A 20212-nucleotide genomic window follows, 5' to 3' on the forward strand; every position below is an offset into this window, starting at 1 on the left:
TGAAGTACCAGTGTGGAGTGGCTGAGACTGTGGGTGGCACCTCCATGACATTTCTTTCTCTCATTATGGCATTTGAAAAATCTCCCCCAGAGGCAAGTAGGGGTACCTGGTTATGATGTCTTGGCTCTGAAGCTGGCAAGTTGTGATTGCAGGGATCTGCAGCCTGCTCTGGGTTAGTGTAAATACAGCTTTCATCTTGTAAGAAACCTGCTGTGATTCCTTGAAGGACATCAGTGAGTATGTAGGCAAACCTCAGCTGCTTTTTTCTGGAGGCTTGGTCTCCCAAATAAGATTCTCTTGGGTCTTTTCTAAAGTCCATGAGTTCAGTGGCAGCTGAAGGAATTTGGCAGCTTTGGGTACCCCTCACTCCTTGGGGCTGCAGAAGGCAGCACTGCACTGTGGACAGGTCACTGTGACCACCAGCTCTGTGCCACTCAGCTCTGGTGGCACGGAGCCCCGGCTTGTGCTGCCTGAGCTCACAGCTCTGGCGCTCAAGGGGGAAGGAACTGTGAAATGTGAGGGCTGAAGATTACCTCAAGACATTTCCCACCTTCCTCATCAGCACCCCCCCACAGATCAAAGTTATCTAGAACATTCCTTTTCCTTGGTGTATGAGGGGTTCTCACATCAGCTTGTCTGAGAGCAGGGCCACAAGGCCTGGGAATGGAGGAGTGGATGGAGAAGCTACTCACGAGGACCTGCTTCTTCTGTGTCGGGGGCTCCTTTGCCTTGGACTCCAACACTTCTGGTGATGCCAGGTGGCAATTTCTGAAACAATTTTTACTTTAGCAGCCTCCAAAATCTGTAGAGTTGAGAACCAGAGCAAGCAATACTGGTCAATTAAAATGGCTATATTATTTTAATTGACATAATAAAGACAAATGTATGGTATAATTAATTTTTTCATGCAATAAAATAGGACAGGAATTAATCTCAGCTAAGCAACCAGTCTGTTGTACTTCCTTACTTGCTACAATGAACATTTTTCTATGCAGTGAGATTTTCTAGCATAGAAATGCTGAGAGTAGAGGGTGATGGCCATGGGCTTGTTTTCTAGCTAGCCCAAGCATGCTGATGTGTAGTACTTTACTGAGGATCAACCAAAACTAAAACTCCTGTCTGTATCTCCTGTCCAGCTCCTCCAAGTCAGTGTGATGAGCAGAGCCTGGTTATATCTGTTCTCCATCTGTCTCTTTCTCCATCATCTTCACTATTGTTAATTGTTATTGTTCGTGTCTGGCATGAAAGATTGCCTCTTGGCACAGTGCAGGGATCTTTCCATGGTGGATTAAGGCTGGAGTGGGCTGGCAGGAGACAGTATCCTTGCTGTGGGGAGTTTGCCAGATGTGTGCAAGATTGGTGCTGCTGCTCTTCCAGTTATTCTAGCTCATATCTGGACATGGCCAATTGCAGCTCCATGACCTCTGGCCAGTACATCAGGCCAGACATGGTCTGATCTGGGTTTGGGAGAGGCCTCCTGCACCCAGCTGCTGCACATGGCCTTCAAGGAGACTTTCTGTCTGTTTACATCAGCTGCACCATCCCATGGAGGTGATTTCACACCTGGTCAGGTGTGGACCACTGTGTGGCCAACGGGCCTTAATCAATGCAGTGAGAATGCTTGCAGAGTAGTGGGAGTGCTGGCAGGGGGAGTTGAGATGTCATTTCTTACCATGTCATGCTCCCCAGGTGGTTAATGTGTCTGTAAATCACACAAGTGCTTTCCCGTGGCTTTGCTTTCTGCTACTGCCATAGCTGCCAGGATTTCATGAGACACAGATCTCAACTTGTGGCAAAAGCATGGCCTCCTTTCCCTGTAAAGGTACTTGGTATGCATTTCCAGTGCCCCGAAGCACAGCTGAGGGCTCTGCTAAGATCACTGAATCCAAGCTCTGAGAGATTATATTTCATCTTGTTTTATCAGTTTTTTTTCCCATGGAGTCTGTATTTCTTCCTGTGTCTGCACAGAGAGTATGGAAGTATCCCATGGCATTTCAGGTTAGGAGTTTCCCCTTACCTGGTTGTCTCTCAGTCTGCTCCTGGAAGCCCTTGGAAACCCTTGTTGCTTTTTGCCAGAGGTGGTATGTGTCCTGCAGTAACCAAAAGGTATCTGTTACCTTGCAAGGGCATCCTGGGGCCTGGAGGCACAATGGCTGCTGGCTGTCAGTAGCACAGGTGACGACTCACTTTCTCCATATTCAGGACAGACTGGCAGAAACTTTCTGTGCTTTGAAGCCATCACACTAGGGAGGGTTTCCATGTGTGTTGATGCATTTTACAGCCACAGCAGTTGCTAAAAAGTCTTCTCCCAGTCGAGAGGGAAGCCTTTGTATCTAATTCATCTCAGACTCTAAATCTTAAAGATAACTGAGTAAAACCAGCAGAGTTTGCACCAAAGAGCTCAATTTTGTTGGCTTCTTGAAGGGGATGTCAAGAGATGTTCAGAGCATTTAGAAGCATTGTTGGATTTTATTTTTTTTTTTGGTATGGAAATCTCACTGGCTGGTATTCCCATGTCCCTTTTAAGCCATATGAGATGACATTTCTTTTGTTTCTTTCATTAAAAATATTTTTATCCCGGTTCATGGGTACAAGTAGAGATTAAAACACTGCTTGGTATTTCCTTGCCCATCCTATCTGTTCTTCATCCCCAGCTCCTTTCAGCTCTCCCCAGCTCTCCCCCCTTCCCTCCCCAGCTTGCCTTGAAGGGCTGGGAAAGCCAGCGCTGGCGCATTATGTTGCCTGTCTGATTGTTGTGGGGTTGTGTTTGTGTGGGGAAGGTCACGAGACACAAAGACCACCAGGCAGGGGTGGGTGTGGGGTGTTCAGTCCCTTTCCATTCAGGTCCTTTGGCAAGGGGTGGGAAGAGTCTTGTTTGCATGACAGGATTTCAGGGGGCCATTGCTTTTTGTTTAGGTTTCTTCCACTGCTGCTGCAATGGGCCCTGGAGGGCTACAACAAAAGTAGAGCTTATATTATGAGATTCATGGGGCTGAAGCAAAGCTGTCAGTGCAGGAGTGACTGAGCCTGACCAGCCACTGTGCTCTTGCAGCCTGGAGACTGTCAGCAGTTGCTCTGGCTGGGGTGTTTGTACCATGTCCAGTTGTGGCTCTGGTGGGTGCTCTGACTCTTGTGGGCTCAGATCCGTGGTGGGATGGATGCTCTGGAAGTGTTCTGTCTGTAGAATGAGGCTTAGGGTGCCAGGGGGACATTGTGGCTCCACAGCCCTGCCACAGTGGCTATGCTTCCCTGAGTATTTCTGAGACTTCCAGCCAGTGACTTTTATTTGCAGCATCTGCCTCTTTCCTTACTATCAGGCCAACAGTTTTGAGAGCATTGTTGTGTTTCAGCAGCGCTTACTTCTTCATCGTCCCTGTGAGAAGCTGAGCGGCTGTCCCTGGGTGCAGCTCTCCCCCCACCCCATCCTTAGAAAGCAGCTCAGTCTATATTTACTATTGGTGTGCACAGAGGCAAACATTGTCAGGGACTCATTGTAAGTGTCCCAATTACCCTGATTTCATTTGCATAAGAAGATTGACCAGCCTGTGGCAGTGGTACTGCCTTGGCTGTCTGATATGGGACACTGTCATTTGGGAAGCAGGAAAGAACTGGAATGCCCAGGCTGGATGTGGGATGGGGAGAAGGGGGCTGTTTTGGTCCCTACATGCATGGGTGCTACAGCAGCCCTTCCTGGAAGGAGGATAACTTGTCAGATCTCAGGCACTGCAAGTCCCTGACCATGTCTGATTCAGATGTGAGAGCTGCTAGCTTCGCAAAGATGCAGATCCCAGGTACCCCAAGCGTGCCTGAGCATCTGGCTGTCCCATAAGAGTAAATCCTTCCCCTGCATGGTGTGTGTGTATTTACCTTTTTTTTTTTTGTCAGTGTGTATTTATCTGTTTTTTTGTCAGTTGACCCTGCTCAAATGCTTTTAGACTAGGCAGTGACCTGCCTTGTGTTTGTCACTTCCCTCAGGCACCTGTAACCTCTCCTTTTTCCAGAAAGGTAGCTGTTCCTGCAGGCAGGCACTAAAGCAAGAGGAAAGCAGCTGGGATGGAGCAGAAGTTAGGAAGGAGGCTGAAATGGTATGATCTCTTGATCCAAAACAATAGCTAGTGCTGGTAGGACTTGCTTGCGCTGCAGCAGCTGCACAGCTCTCGCTCCTCTCACCAGATTGAGAATGATTCATATTCTCTCCCTTCCCCCCAGTGCCACATGTAATGTGATCTCCCTGTGCCCAGGCCCAAGACTCTCTTCTGTTTGCAGTAATGGTTCTTCATGGGCTCAACTGGCCTGTGAAGCTGCAATGTTCAAGCTTGTGAGCTTTGGCAGAGCAGCCTTTGTCCCCCATCCCTGCTGTGTGTGTGCCTGCACAGACCCACATCCATGTCTTCATCTCCCTGCTGCTTCCAGGAGAGACTCTCACTCTTGGACATCTTTCCTCGTTGCTTGTTGCTCATGGATATCACCAGGCTTCAAGGAGGTGCTTTGGCTTTATTCCATCTTACCCCATCCTTCAAAATCCACCCCCTAGTATTTGGCAATTTTAAATTTTTATTGGTTAGTTATTAGGTGACAATACAGGAGTGTGTCATGGAGGTGGCTGAAGCACAGGCAGCTCATCTCAGCTACAGTAGTATTTTAAGCCTCTTGGATCCCTGGGTGAATTATTTTGTCTCTGCAAATTACTTTGGTAATTTGGTAATTACTTGGGTGAATTACTTTGCCTGTTTCCCAGTTCAAAAGTGGAACTCTTTATGAAGTGATACTACTGTGAATCATAAGGAGCACAAATTATCATTTCAAAATGTACTATGTCCTAGAGACCTGATTGCTAACAGCAGATCTCAAGTCTCTGTCCTTATATTTTTGGACCTCTCTGAGAGGGATTGATGATCCTGCCCAGATTTCTCAGGAATTCTTTTGTTCTTTCTTTGGCAGGACATGGAGCAGGGAAAGAAATCCTTACGTGTTTTCTCAGATGAGATGCTGCTTGTGCTCTGACACCAGGACACTCACATTTTTTGCCTGAAATGACCCACATTGGTATTGTTATATTTGCTTAGTGCAAGGAACATCAAAAAAGAAAGGGGCAGAACAGAGTCTCAAGTTGGGGCACAGATGGGCCCCTCATGGTTCCTCTAGCAACCCTTTAAAAGCCAGTTTGTATGTTTGACTTCCCTGATGTGTTGAAAAGGCAAAGCAGGGTCAAATCTTACATTTAAATCTGGGTTCTTTCCATTGTGGTTTTTTTTTACAGGGAGCATCCTACCTTCTACTACATTTCTGTGACCTCTCATTTTAGCTTATTTGTTAGTGGGGTCTATTTATGAGCAAGAAAACTTGTGCTCCAGACACTGAATTAGCTTTTAAATGGTTGTTCCTAATAAATATGAAGTGAAATACTATGATTTAAGGCCTTATATCTATCCCTTTTAAGCTGAGTCACTGTGTCTTTTGCTTTGCATTGGGAAAATAGCTTTGGCACATGTTCATGCAGGATGAATTGATAGACCCAGGAGGAAAACAGGGACACGGGGCACCCAAAAAGGATGGGAGGGCATCCAGTTTTCAGTTCTGCCAGTGAGGTTCAAATAATAAGATGTGCCCTTTTAAAATGCTTTGCTTTCTCCAGCTGTGCAAAGGGAGGAGGTGGATGAATAATAATACAGAGAGCATTTTTTTGTTTTGTTTTGTTTTGTTTGAAATTCACCAAAAGGCTGGGGGAAACACTGTTTTTTTCCTTTTCAGGCAAAATATTTAATTTTATTTGAGCTGAACCATCTGGGCAGCCTGAATAGGAATGTAAATGACATTTTTTAAGGACACATTTTGAAAATGGCAATGTCCAGTGCTTTGGCGTTTTAGAATCTGAAGGAACTTCTAAACAATCAGTATTCAAATCTAAGGCAAATTCTCAGGAAAGTCTTGGCATGACTGAAATCTCAGGAAATCTCTTTGCTTGGAAAAGTTTTGTTTTGAAAAAAATTATCCATGCTTTGTAAGTGGGAGAAAAGCCCCGCAAATAACATTGCTGATAAAGAATATCATGCATATAAACTGCATCTTGTCCCGCCCTTGGAGCAGTGTTACACTTGCATCTCTTAGGCTGCTGCTTGTAATTATCCTGGTGCTTTATCCTATTGGCCCTTTCCATGTCACTGGTTCAGATTTGCTACAGCTCCCTTTGATGGGGGCAGTCTGACCTTTGGTGGCTGCTGTTTGATTTGCTCTGGGTTCATGAGAATTGTTGGCTGGGGGCAAAGGAGGTGTCCAATGGTGGAGGGATTATACAGGGACAGACGATGGTGGCACTGTCTGCTCGAGGCAGCTTGTCTGCTCCTGGATTAAAGTTCACAGTGTTACTTGTCTGTCTCTCTAAGGCCTTGTCAAGTCCATGTGGGAAGCTGTTCTGTCTGCGCTATTTCACTTTGTGCTGCTCAGCTCTCTCCCTGCCTCATTTCTCCTCCCTCTTTCCCCTTCCATTCAAGAGGCATCTTTCAGTCTTCCCCATTCAAGGTCTGTCTTTGCTCTCTGCCCTGTGTAAAAGTTCCATGCCCTCCCTACCATTCATCACCTCTTGCTCATTCACCTCCCTGCTTTCCTTTCTCCATTCATCTGGGCTTCCCCTCAGCCAGTCTGGGCTGCCCTCTCCTCCTGCCCCTTCCACAGTCCTCCTTTTGTGTCTTTGCACTCTCTTCTCCGTGGCCATCCAAAGCCCAGCAGTCTGCAGTGTGCCCTGTGAGGATGCTCTTCTAGAAGCTGGCCCCAGCTGATGAGCAGATTAATCCTCAGTGGAAGCCTGGTGGGACTGTTTTGAGTGGATTTGTCTCTCTGCAAGTTACCCTGCAGGTGAGAAGGCTTTTTTCCCCCCACTTCTGGGAGATGCAGCATGATGCATGAACAGGAAGTGTATTATAATGTCCTAACCTTCCTGTTCAGTCTGGTCTTTCTGTCTCTCCCTCCTGGCTTGTTTCCCCTTTGTTTGCAGCAGTTGCAGCTCTCAGGTGGCTCTTTGGGAGGTTGTTTGGATTTCCTCATTCCTGAGGAACATACCATGAATTGTCTTAATTATGTTGGCTCTGTGATTATGGTTATTGCCTGTGTCTTCTCTGCTTCCTTCTTTTAAATCAGCTACTTGGAGGCTGTATCAGATTTGTTAAGCCATTTCTGCACTTCAATGTGTGTTTTAGGTGTTCCCAGGAAACAGAGCTTGTGAATTGTATTAGCCAGGGCTCGTTGTTTCTGGGTCTCAATGCAGCCACGACCCTGTGCTTGTGGTGCAGACAGGAAATATGGACCACAGTTTCTGCCAAAGATTTTCCAGCTTGCTGAGCACCTGGTCCCCTGGAGCTCCCACAGTGCCAGCAGTGTGCAGACATCATCCCATGGTACTGAAGGAGCAGATCTCTGCTGCAGTGTGGCAGGAAAAAAGTGGGAGGTCTGCTGGCCTGTGGGTGCCCACGGGGGGCTTCAGCTTTGAGTGGTTAAACTGCACTCAAGCCAGTCTGGTCAAATAAAAGGGGAGTAGTAGAGCTTGGGAAGAGTGGATAGGCTTGGAGGAAGCAGGTGCTCTGAAAGCTCGTGTGCACCCTGTGCCTGTGGGAAGTCTGATCAGTTCAGTAATGGAGGCAGAAATGAGGTGGAGACAGGCAAGGAGAGGAGCTCAGTGACTGTGTGCAGGCTCGACTGACAGGACGAGCTGTCTGTTGTGTGGGAGACTGTGAAAGGACCATCCACTGCTGTCTCTTGAGGCTAAAAGGAGCCCCTGATACAGCCTGGCAGGGCCAGGCTCTGGGAGGACTTGTCAATTCTCTCAGAAGGACCCTTTCCCCGATAACTGTTTCAAAGTGGGGTTTCAAAAGCTGCTGTGTTTTGTTGCCAGGCTGGTGAGTGTGTAAAAGAGATTCCCCATTCATTGTGCTTGTGCCCCACAGAGACATTGAACCTGGCAGGGCACATCTAGCCCCAGGCCAGCCCTGCATCTTGTCTCCTGCAGGCAGAAGTCTCTGCTCCAGCAAGGCTTGGACTGGGAATGCTGCACAACAACACTTCTTCCTATGAAGTTAGTTGCATTCCTGTTGTGGAGTTATGATTTGCTTTAAGATGTCAGACACATTTTCTTTCTGTTTGAAAACTTGTGACAGAGAGAGCTCTGGAAACATTGTCCCTTGTATCCAATAAGAGCCTGTAGGAATCCAAAACACAGCTTGATTTTTCCGATTCATGGTTTTGCAACTTTGGCACTTGGACAAATCTCTTCTACCCTTAAACCAAAGCATATTCAACATAGCAGACACTGGTAAAGTGCAAACACTGCAGAAATTACTATTGCAGTTCAATGTATAGAACCTGAAGTTTCGGGGTCATTCAGGAATGATTTGGATAGGTCACCTAAGAAACAATGCAAACCACCACAGCTTCCAGCAGTCTGGCTCCTTCCTGAAGCTATAACTCCTGTGATCACCCTGGAAAGATGCAAGTCAGGATTTCTTGCTCTCAAGCATTTAAATGGTAGAAGTTAGAGAATAATTAATGCTCCCAGCTCCAGGCTGTATTTGGAACCAGCCTGTCTGCAGTACCTTTGAGATGGTTATGTCGTTGCAGTGTAATGCCAGTGCCTACAAGGCATTGCAGGGAATCATGTGATACTTCTGTCTCCTCTTCACAAGGCTGACATAAACTTCTGCTCCAGTTTAGCTTGGAAAGCAGAGTTTCTTTAGTAGCTTCTAGTCCCCATGACTGAGCAAAGCCAGCTGTAAGACCGGTATGAGTTACATACCTTTCCCAGTCTGTTTGGCAGGACATTTGCTCCATGGTTTTTGCTCTAACCAGAAGTGTAGTTTGAATTGCAGTACAGGTGGGTCATTTTGGCTGCATGTGTGCTATGGCACTTGTTAGCTGGAGCTTTAAATGCATCTGTTTACCTTGAGCTTTTCTGAACCCTAATAGCTGTCAGGTTGGAAGAGAACTCTTGGCATCATCTAGTCTCTCTGAATGTAGGCAAGAAGGTTTTCTAAGTGATCTTCTGCTTGACCTCAACCATACCTCATCTCCTAGGAGAACTTGCAATTCAATTGTAAAACTTCTGGTGAAGTTAGTGAGATGTTTCACTTGTTAATAGCAAAAATAATCAACTTTCTCTAATCCAGGGCTGCCCAGTTTGACATCTAGACCCTAGATGTGATTATACCTTTGTCTTGCTGGAGATTCCTGTACTGCCAAATTTCTGTTCCTCTGGACAGCGATCAAGTCATTGCTTACCCTTCCCTTTTACAAGATAATGAATTGAGCCTGTCAGTGCAGCCAGTCGGACTGTACCAGTAAGTAGGTGCCAAAGAGGTAATGTCACCTCATTTACAAACCTGCAGGTCACGGTTCCTTTTTTGCAGGCAGTGTTACCCTGAGAGCACTCCTTATAACAAGCAAGGGGTTTTTTCCCCTACCAGGAGTGGCTGCTGCCGAAGATGGCATTTCCCACCCTGTACACTCGTTGGCATTCCTGGCTCCTGTCCAGATGGCTTTCTGTTTATTTTTAAATGTAATATATATTGTTTGCAAGTACCCAGATTTACCAAAAGACCTTGCTGATGCTCAGTAAGTTTCTGCTTTATTTAATCTGTGAGCATGGTACAGACTTTCTTTCGTTTGCTCCAGTCACTAATGAGAATTCTGTAGGAGGAAGAATGAATTCTCATGGGACCCCATTAGTGGCATTGCCACATGATTGTGGTTCTCTGGCTTAGATTTATTTTTGAGACCTGTCAAATAGTCAGATTTCAGCATGTTGAATGTGTGACAGCCTGACTTTGTGTCACAGTAAATCCTCAGACTCAGGTTTGTCTGGTGATGTCAGATGCCCTGCAGAAATCAGTCATACCAGCAACCTTGGCTTATGATCTGCACCCAGTTTGTGTTCTCATCCAGATAATATCAACTGGACATAATGTGTTTTCTATGGCATATTCTGACTGATATTAGACCAATCCTCCGTGCAGTGTGCATTACTCAATATCAGTCATTTGTTCCTTTGCTGTGGGTTGCTGTTAGACCAACAAGATCTGCTGTATCCCACTAAATTTTTGCTGGACAGTTTAGGAAGTGGGGTGTGTGCCTGTCACTGTGATTGCACAGGAGTTTTGGAGCCATGGTTGGAAGGGCTGTACTGCTGATTCAAAACTGGAAGAAAGGGAGCAAGCAGATCTTGATGTTCTTCCAGTGTTCCCAGACTTGCAGAAAATCAGTATTTGTAATGACTTTTTAAAACCTTTTGGATGAAAGTTACCTTGACCTGCTGATTCAAAACTAACTTCAGCAGCTGCTGTGTAACGTTCTCCAGAGTTACTGCTGGGACAGAAAGTGCATCATCATCATCATGTGATAGAGATAATTCATTGGGCTTTTGTCCACATACAGAACAGAAACATTTCAACTCCACTGACTCTTTCACAGTGATATCACCTATGCAACTTTTCCCAGATAATATCAGACCAAAAACTTGTTTTGAATGAGAAGACTCAGCTGCCTCATCTGTACTAGCATAGATGCAGCTGTGACAGGAGACATTATCCATAGCAGTGAATTTTACAGAAATCTTGTGTATAATTACTTGACGCAGGGGTAAGAAAGGATCTGACTGCAGGAATTTGGCCTGAAATACAGCCCCTACTGAACCGCTCTTCTCACTGTTGTGCATCAGTTTCTGGTTTGCTTTGGGTTTTATTATTATTTTCTTCCTAGCAGTAGTGATTAGAGCCTGTCTGTCTCCCGGTTGTGAGACTGACTGTGCATGCTTATGTCTTCTGGTGGGTTATGTAATCCAAATCAATGCAGCATCTCACCCAGTGTGTTGCGTTTTGGATGTGAATGAAGTAACTTACATATTATATCCCCTCATGATGTAGAAGCCCTGAGAGATGTCATTAATATTAAGAGAGAATGTTGAGATTTTCCAATCAGATATGTCTAAAACCACATAAACAATAATTATGTGGTGGTGAATGAGGATATCACATGTCTTATGATCCTATAGATATTGCTGTTTTCAGCTTTTGATATTTAATGCCTTACACCATCCAGATGAAAAGTGGGGTTTATTTTATCTAGACTGCAGAACTCATTGCTTCAGGAGATTGTAGAGGCCTAAAAACTGGGGGAATTCAAAAGGGAGAGCAAGAGATTGGGCATTTGTGCATTAAGAATGTTGGGGCCAGTGCTGACAAGCAGTTCTGCAAAGTTATAAACCCCTTGTCTCAGGATTTAAGAAAAGATTTTAACTGTTCAGGTGAGTTTGGTCACACCAATCACTAGGTGGTCTCTTGTTGGCTTCATCTTGTCCACAATCTCAGGAATGAGAGATAGCACCAGAGCTTGGGCTGGTGCTGTTGGATGCATGGCTCACCAGTGTGGGTCACAGCCTGCCCAGCCTGTTACTGCAGCTGAGACAACTACCCAAGTAGGAATGTGCAACATGGCCAATGCTGGATCAAGATTAAAAATAATATTTTCCCTAAAAAAACCCACCTGTGACTTTTTAGAGTGCCTCAGCTTCTTTCCATTAGTCTTAATGCACTGCCATAAATAATAAAACAGGAAGAAGCAGAGCTGGAGAAGGCTCAGTCTATAAACATGTCTCTTTGCATTAAGCCTTGTGGCGTAATGGAGGGCATCTCCTGCCACCCATGCTGTCTCGTTAATCATGTAATTATCTCCCTCACTTTCAGTGCTGCGTCTCCTTGCCTGTCACTGCTGCTGGTAATGGAGCTTCTATTTACCCTGGCTGCCTTCTGGGGAGCAGCTCTGGTTTCAAAGCCAGCACAGTGGTATATTTTGAATAATTTAGTTCTGGGTGGCTTGAACACTGTCTGTAATTCCCCAGCTGAGACTAGAGGCTGATTTCTGGAAGTATTCTGCCAGGGGGTTGATTTGGAGAGAGGCAGTGGGATTGGTCAGAGTGGTGGGATGTCGAGCTGGACGAGGACTGAAAGCCCACTCAGTGAGTCCTGTGAGCTCCTCTCAGCTCTGTCCTCTCTTAGTGTCTTAGCAAGGACTTGCAGCAAGAAACCCACAGGCAGAGGACGGATAAGGAAGAGAGTTGTATTAAAAAGAGTGTGGAGACAGAAACATGAATTTGGGTACCTGGCTGAGCATGATAGGCTTCCCCTGCAAGCTGTGGGTCAGAAATTACTGGAGTCTCCAAATGTAGGATTTGCTTGGCCTATGGTTGTTATGGACCAGGGGTATGACCTTTGTAAAGTCAAGAAGTTCAGTGTGGTGTCCAGCTGGCTTTGGAAAGTTTGATGGGTTTCTGCAGCTGAAACCTCCCCAGGAGGCCATCTGTGTTCACAGTGTCCCCGTGCTGCTTGGTCTGGTGGCTTGGCAATTGCCCTTTGCCTTTGCAGCCACCATACAGCCACACTCTGAGTTCTGCACAGCCCTCACTGTGCTGGATCACACAAACACAGGTGTGGTGCTTGTGCCCTGTAGATGTGGATGTGGAAGTCACAACACCACACAAGTCTGTGGGCTCACTCCAGCCATCTTGGCAATGCCAAGAGTCAAATCTGGCTCCAAGCCCTCCTTCCTGTCTGCCTCTGAACTGAGTAGTGGCACACTCCTGAATCTTGTGATTCTCTCATTCTTGTTGAATCTGTGCTTCCACTGTCTGTTTAGATGAAATGCTTCTGCAGAAGGTAACAGCAGATGGTGGTAATGTAGGTCCCTTCCTTGTCTTTATGCCTAAGACAGTAGGAGAACATAAATTAGAACAGAAATGCCTCTATAGATTGGCCAAGCAGCTCAGGAACCTGGTCTTTCAGGCCATTCTGCTCTTCAGGGAGAAGGCAATCTTATACCAGCCCCCTCCATCTCCACTTTGCCATGTGCTGCATGCAGAGACACAATTACCTAAATCCAGGTGACAGGCCCTCTTCTCTGGAATGCCTCGTGGCCTAGGTGAGTACTCAGCTGGGCAGCTCCGTGCTCTCACTGCAGCTTTCCTGGGGAGCAGGTGTGTCTGGGGGCACTGCTTGGTGAGGGAATATCCTCTGTGCTTAAAAGCAATCTGGCTTTTGAGAGCTGGATGATGTTCCCAGCCCTCGGGTTCACCTCAGGTCAAAGCAATCTAACATGCCCTAAAAGGACTGCTGGACAGCCCTTAATCACTTTATATTGTCTGGGCAGTAGTGAGTAAATTCATTATTTACAGGGGAGGCGAGTGTGCGTCACTGGAGCCAGCAGTAATGTTTTACCACGTGTGTTCAGGCAGCTCAGCTGAGGTGACTTTAAATGGTGAGAAACTGGATTTCAGGTTGGAGGGATATGCATTTACCTCTGGCTGGCTGCCTTCTCTACTGGATCAGGGCTCCTCACACGCAATTCTCACCTTTGGGAGAGAGAGTAGGATCATTAAGCATCCCTAGATTGCAGAGACTATGCCATCTGACATCTAAGTGTTACCCAGCAAAGCTCAGAGTGGTTTCTGAAATCTTTGGAGATGAAAAGATGTTGCATGCAATTGACTCCCCTTTTCCAGTGGAAAAAGGCCTACACGTAAATAACAAACAGGCCAACTGTGGAGAGCTCCTTTCTGGTGGGAAATGAATCAGGAGTTGTCATTTCAATATAATAGGGAGGAGAAGTTAAAGCTCGGGGCACTTTTTTTTGCAGAATCTCCTAGTCTGGAGCAGAGCTGGGGTCAGTGCCAGGAGGCCTGACACTGCCAGGCCAGTCTCTCCCAAAAGTGAAGACACCACCGGCCCTCAGAATGATTCAGATTTAAGGAACAGGTCCAACGCAAGGCCAGTTTCCAAATTAGATGAAGTTACTTGGAGCCTTGCCCACTGGAAAGACAACTGTATCTTTGGTGATTTTGAGACAAAGCCCTTCAATGAGGAAACTCTGGGCAGTAGCAAACTGTGTTCCTGCAATCCTAAAGGATCCTCCCGTTGTGCCCAGTTCAGCTGTTGGCTCTCCAGCTGCCCCCATGCCCCTGGGGGCTGTTTGCCATGGGGAGAGGAGCAGCTGGCTGCGCTCTGTGAAATGTCTGAGTTTTCCCAAGATACTCATTGTCTGGCTGCAGCACCAGCCTCCACCCTACTTGCTCACTCAACCGTGGCTGATGTGTCTTTAATTAAAGAAGAGGAACAATTTGAGATTTCATTTTCTTTCCTCAACCGAATTTCCTATTTTTATCACAGTTTGTGAGGCCTCCTCACCTTCGTCTTGGAGTTTTTCAGTGGGACCTTTAATCTGTGGTGTGTCTCCTCTAATATAAGGAAGAAACAGGAGAAAACCAGTTTGTTTTGGGCCGGGGAATTAAGATCCTGGGTCAGATGGCTGCTATGGTCATTAACATATTTACATTTTTGCTTAAGAGCCTGGTTGAGGATCAAGGGAGTTAAGGGTGATTGTCATTGAAATGCGGAGGAAACCTTGCATGAAATTGCCGTTAGTGTTCTATTGTCTGGGGGGACGAGGGGGGAAAACAGCTTCCTCATCCCTGATCACTTGTCTGCCGGGTTCGTGGGCAGGCAGAAGGAGCCGCGCGGAGGGAAGGCGCCGTGGTGCCGGTGCTGTGGGAGCTTTGCTCCCCGTGGGGCTGGAGCCGGGCTCAGCGCAGCCCTGCTGCTGCCTGCGGGCGCTGTCTGTCCTCGGGTGAGGCCCCCGTGCTCGGCTGGGCTAGTGGAACAATTGGCCCCGAAGGAGATCGTCATGGATAAATGCATGAAGCGGCTAGCAAAGGTCAGTTGCCTCTTTTATTATTGATGGAGCTGAGCGTTTTGAGTCTGCTGTCACATGTTTTTGCACTGGCGCAGCGTCACCTGGAGTGCTGTGTGTAGTTTTGGGCATCACACTGTGAAAAAGACAAGGAGCTGTTAGAGAATGTCCTAAGGAGGCCAAAAGGATCATGCAGGGTCTTGAGGGGAAGCTGTGTGAGGAGTGGCTGAGGTCACTTGTTCGGCCTGGAGAAGAGGAGATTGAGGAGAGACCTACCTCACTGTGGTCTTCAACATGCTCATGGGGGGCAGTGAAGGGGTAGGTTCTGATCTCTTCGCTCTTACAACCAGTGAAAGGACTCAAGGAAGCGGCTAGAGCTGAGTCAGGGAGAGGTTTAGGTCAGATATCTAAGGGTGGTTGTGTGCTGGAGCAGGCTCCTCAGGGCTGTGGTCGCAGCACTGAGCCTATCTGAGTTCAGGAAACGTTTGGACAACGTTTTTGGGCACATGATGGGATTCTTGGGCTGTCCTGCATAGGGCGAGGAGCTGGATGGAGCACGGAGGACTCGATGATCCTGATGGGTCCATTCTAACTCTGCACAGTCTATGATTCTATGATTTGCCATGTGTAGGGACACAGGATATGCAGGACCTGCTCAACCCCTTGAATCTGTGGATAGCTGTGATACCAGAAACAGGGTTTGAAGCCGTTTGAAGTATTGGTGTAGACTTTGAGTGGTGACAGATGAGATCTTTTTATGTTTTTAATAGAGAAATGTTACACAATTTAAAAATTGTTTAAGCATAAGTGAGAGGACTTCCTTACAGCTGGGGGTGACAGTAAAACGATCTGCTCCAAGTTGTGGAATCTGTGCTCTGACTCTGCTCTGAGGTATTTGAGTTTAGATGTCAGTTGTTCATTGTTCATCTCTTACTCTCACATTGTACAGATCCACTGTTTTGCTTTAAACTTATTTCTAATTATTATCATTAACATGGTGCCAAAAGATTATTATATATAATAACATGGAAGACGAGAAGAAACTCGATAGCCAGATTACACTACAGAAAACACCAGCTACCTTCTACCACTGCTTTGATTTTTGTGGAGCAAGCAGCAAGACTTCAGTGAGCTGAAGGAGGAATGCTGGTGCCTATTGGTGTGAGAAAGAAGCAGATTCACTTGTAGCCAGCAGACAGCTACAGCTTCAGCTGTGCCTTTGGAAGGCAGTAACAGCAACATCCTGAGTGACAGGATGTATCAGCTCCAGCTCTAGAGTCTGAAGTCATTAGGGTGTCCTTGAGGGCTGGTTTGAAGCTCTGAAGCCGTTGTGTAATTTCTGTTCTTGGTTACAAAATGCTTCTTTTTGGTAGGTTTTAAAGCAGAACAAAGTCTGGGAAAAGTGGTTTGTGATCTCAGCAGTTCTTTTGTTCTCTGGGGGCCTGTGTGCTTCAGCTCTGTATCTCATCTGTCCTTTGAAGGAATAGCCATGTCCCCTGGGGCTGCAGCCCTTGCTCCTTCCTACAAAGTCAGTGAGCACACGGCATGGGGAGAGTCCCACACTTTGGGTGTTGACCCTGACCCTCAAAGTAGAGAGGTACTTAAGCCTTCAAGGATCAAATGATTTTGTCCTAGGCAAGCTAGGTTCTGACATTTTAAATATCAAGATGCAGTTAAAATGATGCATTTAAGTAAGATGTTGGTTAGGTCAAATGTTTTTTGGAAACAAGGATGAACGGATCTATGTGGTTGCAGGTCGTAGATCCGTTCACTGAATGACTCATCTCCCAGCTCCTACAAATTCCCCTTGAGAAAGGTCATCCCAGGTATTGTGCTAATAATACTTTATTTCCTGGGTATGTGTCTGGGATTGGGCACCACAAACAGGCTGGCTGAGAGTCACAGCAGGAGCCAAAACTCATCAGAGCTGAGCCCGAGTGCAGAAGCCCTGACTTTTGTGGTTGGTTTTAGAGTTTGATCTGTTAACTCAAAGCATTATAGCGGGCTGGAGTAGGGGAGCTAAACTTCTCCAGGGATTAATATTAAGCCTTTGTTTAACAGTAAACAGCTGATGAAATCCACCTTTGGCTCTGGGTCCCATCTGTCAGGGACGTTACATCCAGGCCACCTCACAAGGGCAGGACAACCTTTGGCAGAGAACAGGAGAGAGTGCCCAGCTCTGACTGTCTGCAGGTCACTTGGTTTATCTTGTTTTGTGTAATCCACTTGCCCCAGCAGCTTCTTCACAGAGGGGCTGCTGCTTTGACCAAAGGCAGTCAGCCATAATCCAGCAAGAAGCTGTGACCTCCCTGCTCAGGTTAGACAGCTCCTCGTCAGCCAAGCAGCTGGGGAGAGCAGAGCAACATGACAAAGGTGTTCAGGCCAGAAGAAGATGGACCAGATCCTTGCACATGGGCACTGCAGCCTCTAAACAAGCAGCCCGTGCCTGAGGCTGATCAGTTTTATAGCTGTTCTGCTCACTGCAGAGCTGTGCCAGCCCTGCTGCTGGCAGGCATCCTCCTCTGCCACATCTTCCTTGCCACCTCTTCCCTTGCCAAGGCAGCCTTTACTCCGCTGTGTCTGATCGAAGGCCCGGCGCCTGTTCAACTTTTGTTTTCCATTAGGAAAGAGTGAGAATTGTCAGGACCTTTTTGGCTCTGCCAAGGCCCTATTATGTCCCAAATGTTTTCATGAAAAGGCTCCCTCCTGACCACCGTGCCCCCTGACAGCCATTCAATCCGGCCAACAAGCTTGATATCATTATCTACAAAAGGAGGCCAGCGAGCACCAGGGTCCTCACAGCCAAGTTTGGGAAATCAAAGGCAAAATCTCCCGGCAACAGAGAACTGGTAGAGATCAGACTGCACTAAGGCTAGTGCAGGCTGGTCTGGCAGCTTGCAGCTCCTAGTTTTCCAAGCACATCAGAAACGTTCTTGGTGTGGTGCCAGCACTGGCTTTGTCAGGGCTGAGGCTGTGCCCTGTGAGCTGGCAGCCCCTCACAGAGTGCCCTAGAGGCCACTGGAACAGTCAGAAGTTTGGACAGCCTTGTAAAGGTGTCTCTTTTCATCAGTGGCATTTCTAGATTAGCCACTTAGGGAGAACAGTGATGTTTTTTGGTCAGAGTGGGATTCACTCCAGGTCTCACCTGGGACTTGCCTTCTAGTGACTCTGCTTTACGTTCTCAAAGTGGCATGTGCCTTCCTTGTCACTTTTGCTTTGACATGGTGTTCATTTGCTTTGCTCCCTGTCCAAAGATTTTCTTTCCCAACTGTCTTAAAATAGCTCTTACCATAGTGAAGACATCTGTAGGGATGATCTGGAAAGGTGACTATCAGAAATGCCGAGCACGGGAAGGGCTTGAGGAGGGATGGCATATTCCTGTGGTGCAATTGTGTTAGGAAATAGAGGAGTAAAACTGTTTTCAGTGCATTTTATCTCACAATCTGCATCTCTGATTTGCTTGATGTTCCAGATAGAAAGGGACATAAAAGATAGACAAGAGAAATCACGATGCAGAGGGAAGGAAGGTGAAGGGAGCTGACGTAGCTGAAGCTTGGGTGGAGATGCGATGGTGTGTGGATGATGGTGCTAGGACTCACCCCTCTCTGCAGCAGGGTGCTTTCCAGTCCCTGGGTGATTGCAGGGCAGTGTCGCCAAAGCTTAGAGCAGCCCCTGGGTCCCTGTGGGTCTGCAGTGGGTGATGAATGCATAGGAGGACAGAGTTGTGTGTAACATGGGATTGTTAATTGTGGCACTCTCCCCTCCTGTCCCAGTTTGATCCTGACAACACTGGCTACATCAGCACTGAGAAGTTTCGCTCCCTTCTCCAGAGACACGGCTCGGAGCTGGACCCCCACAAGCTGGAGGTCCTGCTAGCCCTGGCAGACAGCAACTCTGAGGGGAGGATCTGCTACCAGGACTTCGTCAACCTGGTGAGTGCTCTGGCTGGCAGGGCCTGTCGGTCCTTGGCTCTGCTTAGAACATGGGCTGTCGAGGGACAGTGTCTCCCCCTTTCCCTCCCTTTATTAACACCAGTGTTTGCTGCATCACATCCTGCATGGACTTGCTGAGGCATTCAATGCTGACTGAATGCTTTAGCAAGAGTCAAATTGTTTCTGATTTTTCCAGGGAAACAAATTTGCATGGGAAGAAACGGTGGGAGCTGGAGTAAGATCATGAAGAAATGGCTGCTGCTGGTTTAGAGGATTTTGCTCTCAATTTCAGTTGCTAGCTGCTATAATGAACCATTTGTTTGCAAGCAGAGGTCTGTCAGTCTGGATGTCTCCTGTTTTATCTAGAGATTTCACCACTTCCAGACAAAAATATATAGATAATGTTGTGTTGACGTGCTAGGTGGAGTCATATTGCACTGCTGGAGGCATCAACAGCAACATGGATAAAGAGTTTCTAGGTCACGTTAGTTTTATCCCAGGTGAGGTGTCTCAGAGTGCATGAGTCATGATCTGGATGCCTCTCTATCTCTGCTAATGAGTCAATTAGTGAAGGGATTACTCTGTTTCTTGTCAAGGCAGTTTGTTGAGTCAACACAATTGTAGACGTGTTGTCAGGTGCCCAGGATGGCTTAGAAACGTTGTTTGCAAGATATCTTGGACACTGGCCACTCAGGGGCTTTGCCTTGTTCTTGCTCTGTCACTGAACATCTGAATCCCAGCAGATTTTATGCAATATTAATACAAGCCTGGGTGACAAAGTCAAAGAGGAATGGAAGTTGGTGACACATTGAGGTTTCTCTGGATGTGTCCTTGATGCAGAGTACAGTAATTTGCATCTCTGTGTGTTCTGCAAGCAACGTGGGGATTTGATCCCTTCATTTGTCATGGTCACTCACGCACGTGTTCTTGGTTTAGAAAGAAAGTGTCTTGCATATGCCTTGTTTTCACATTAATCCGAAAGTATGGTAACATAGCCCAGCCGTCAAGGACCCAGGTCGTGACTTCCATCAGGCTGTGGGCAGTGTCAAGGTGAAGTTACTTTGTTAGAATGACATAAACCTGCTGTATCTAACCAGGCTGTTTTGTAAGCCCCTTGCCTGTGTCTAGGTACACAGTAAAATAAGTGCAGCAACTCTTAAACAGATCACTCAGTGTGAAGTTTTCCTCAGCTCCAGCATAACAAACAGTGTGGTCCTGTGATCAGCGGAGTATTTATAGTAACAGCTGCTTGTTCCACAGTTGGGGATATTCAAAGTACCCTGCAAGCATTCACTAATTGGGCTGCACAACACTTAGGTAGCAGGAAGAGGCATCATCGAATTTCTTTTACGGAAATGATGGCCTAGGGCCAGCCAACACATTGGCAACAGGCTCAGGAATAGAACTGGGGCTTTTTCCTCTCTCCTCGCTCCACAGGGCTCAGGAACAGCACGAGCTAATGAGAGGCAGGTGGGAGGTGAAATGCTTGGACATTGTTCTCCTTTGGGAGTAGGAAGCCATGGCAGCTCACACCTAACTGATGTGGTTTCTGCAAAACGGCA

At 46.9% G+C, this 20212-nt stretch overlaps 1 protein-coding gene across 3 annotated transcripts in view; it reads left to right on the forward strand.

The window, feature by feature from the left end:
- The window catches only part of RHBDL3 (rhomboid like 3), a 62362-nt gene that overhangs the window by 18093 nt on the left and 24057 nt on the right, over window positions 1–20212 (forward strand). For all 3 annotated transcript variants that reach the window (XM_040081725.2, XM_040081726.2, XM_040081727.2), the window contains one exon: window positions 18492–18650. In XM_040081725.2, coding sequence (XP_039937659.1) covers window positions 18492–18650 — 159 coding nt within the window. The remainder of the gene's footprint in view (window positions 1–18491; window positions 18651–20212) is intronic.

The sequence above is a fragment of the Hirundo rustica genome, chromosome 18, assembly GCF_015227805.2.
Source record: "Hirundo rustica isolate bHirRus1 chromosome 18, bHirRus1.pri.v3, whole genome shotgun sequence".
Lineage (NCBI taxonomy): Eukaryota > Metazoa > Chordata > Aves > Passeriformes > Hirundinidae > Hirundo > Hirundo rustica.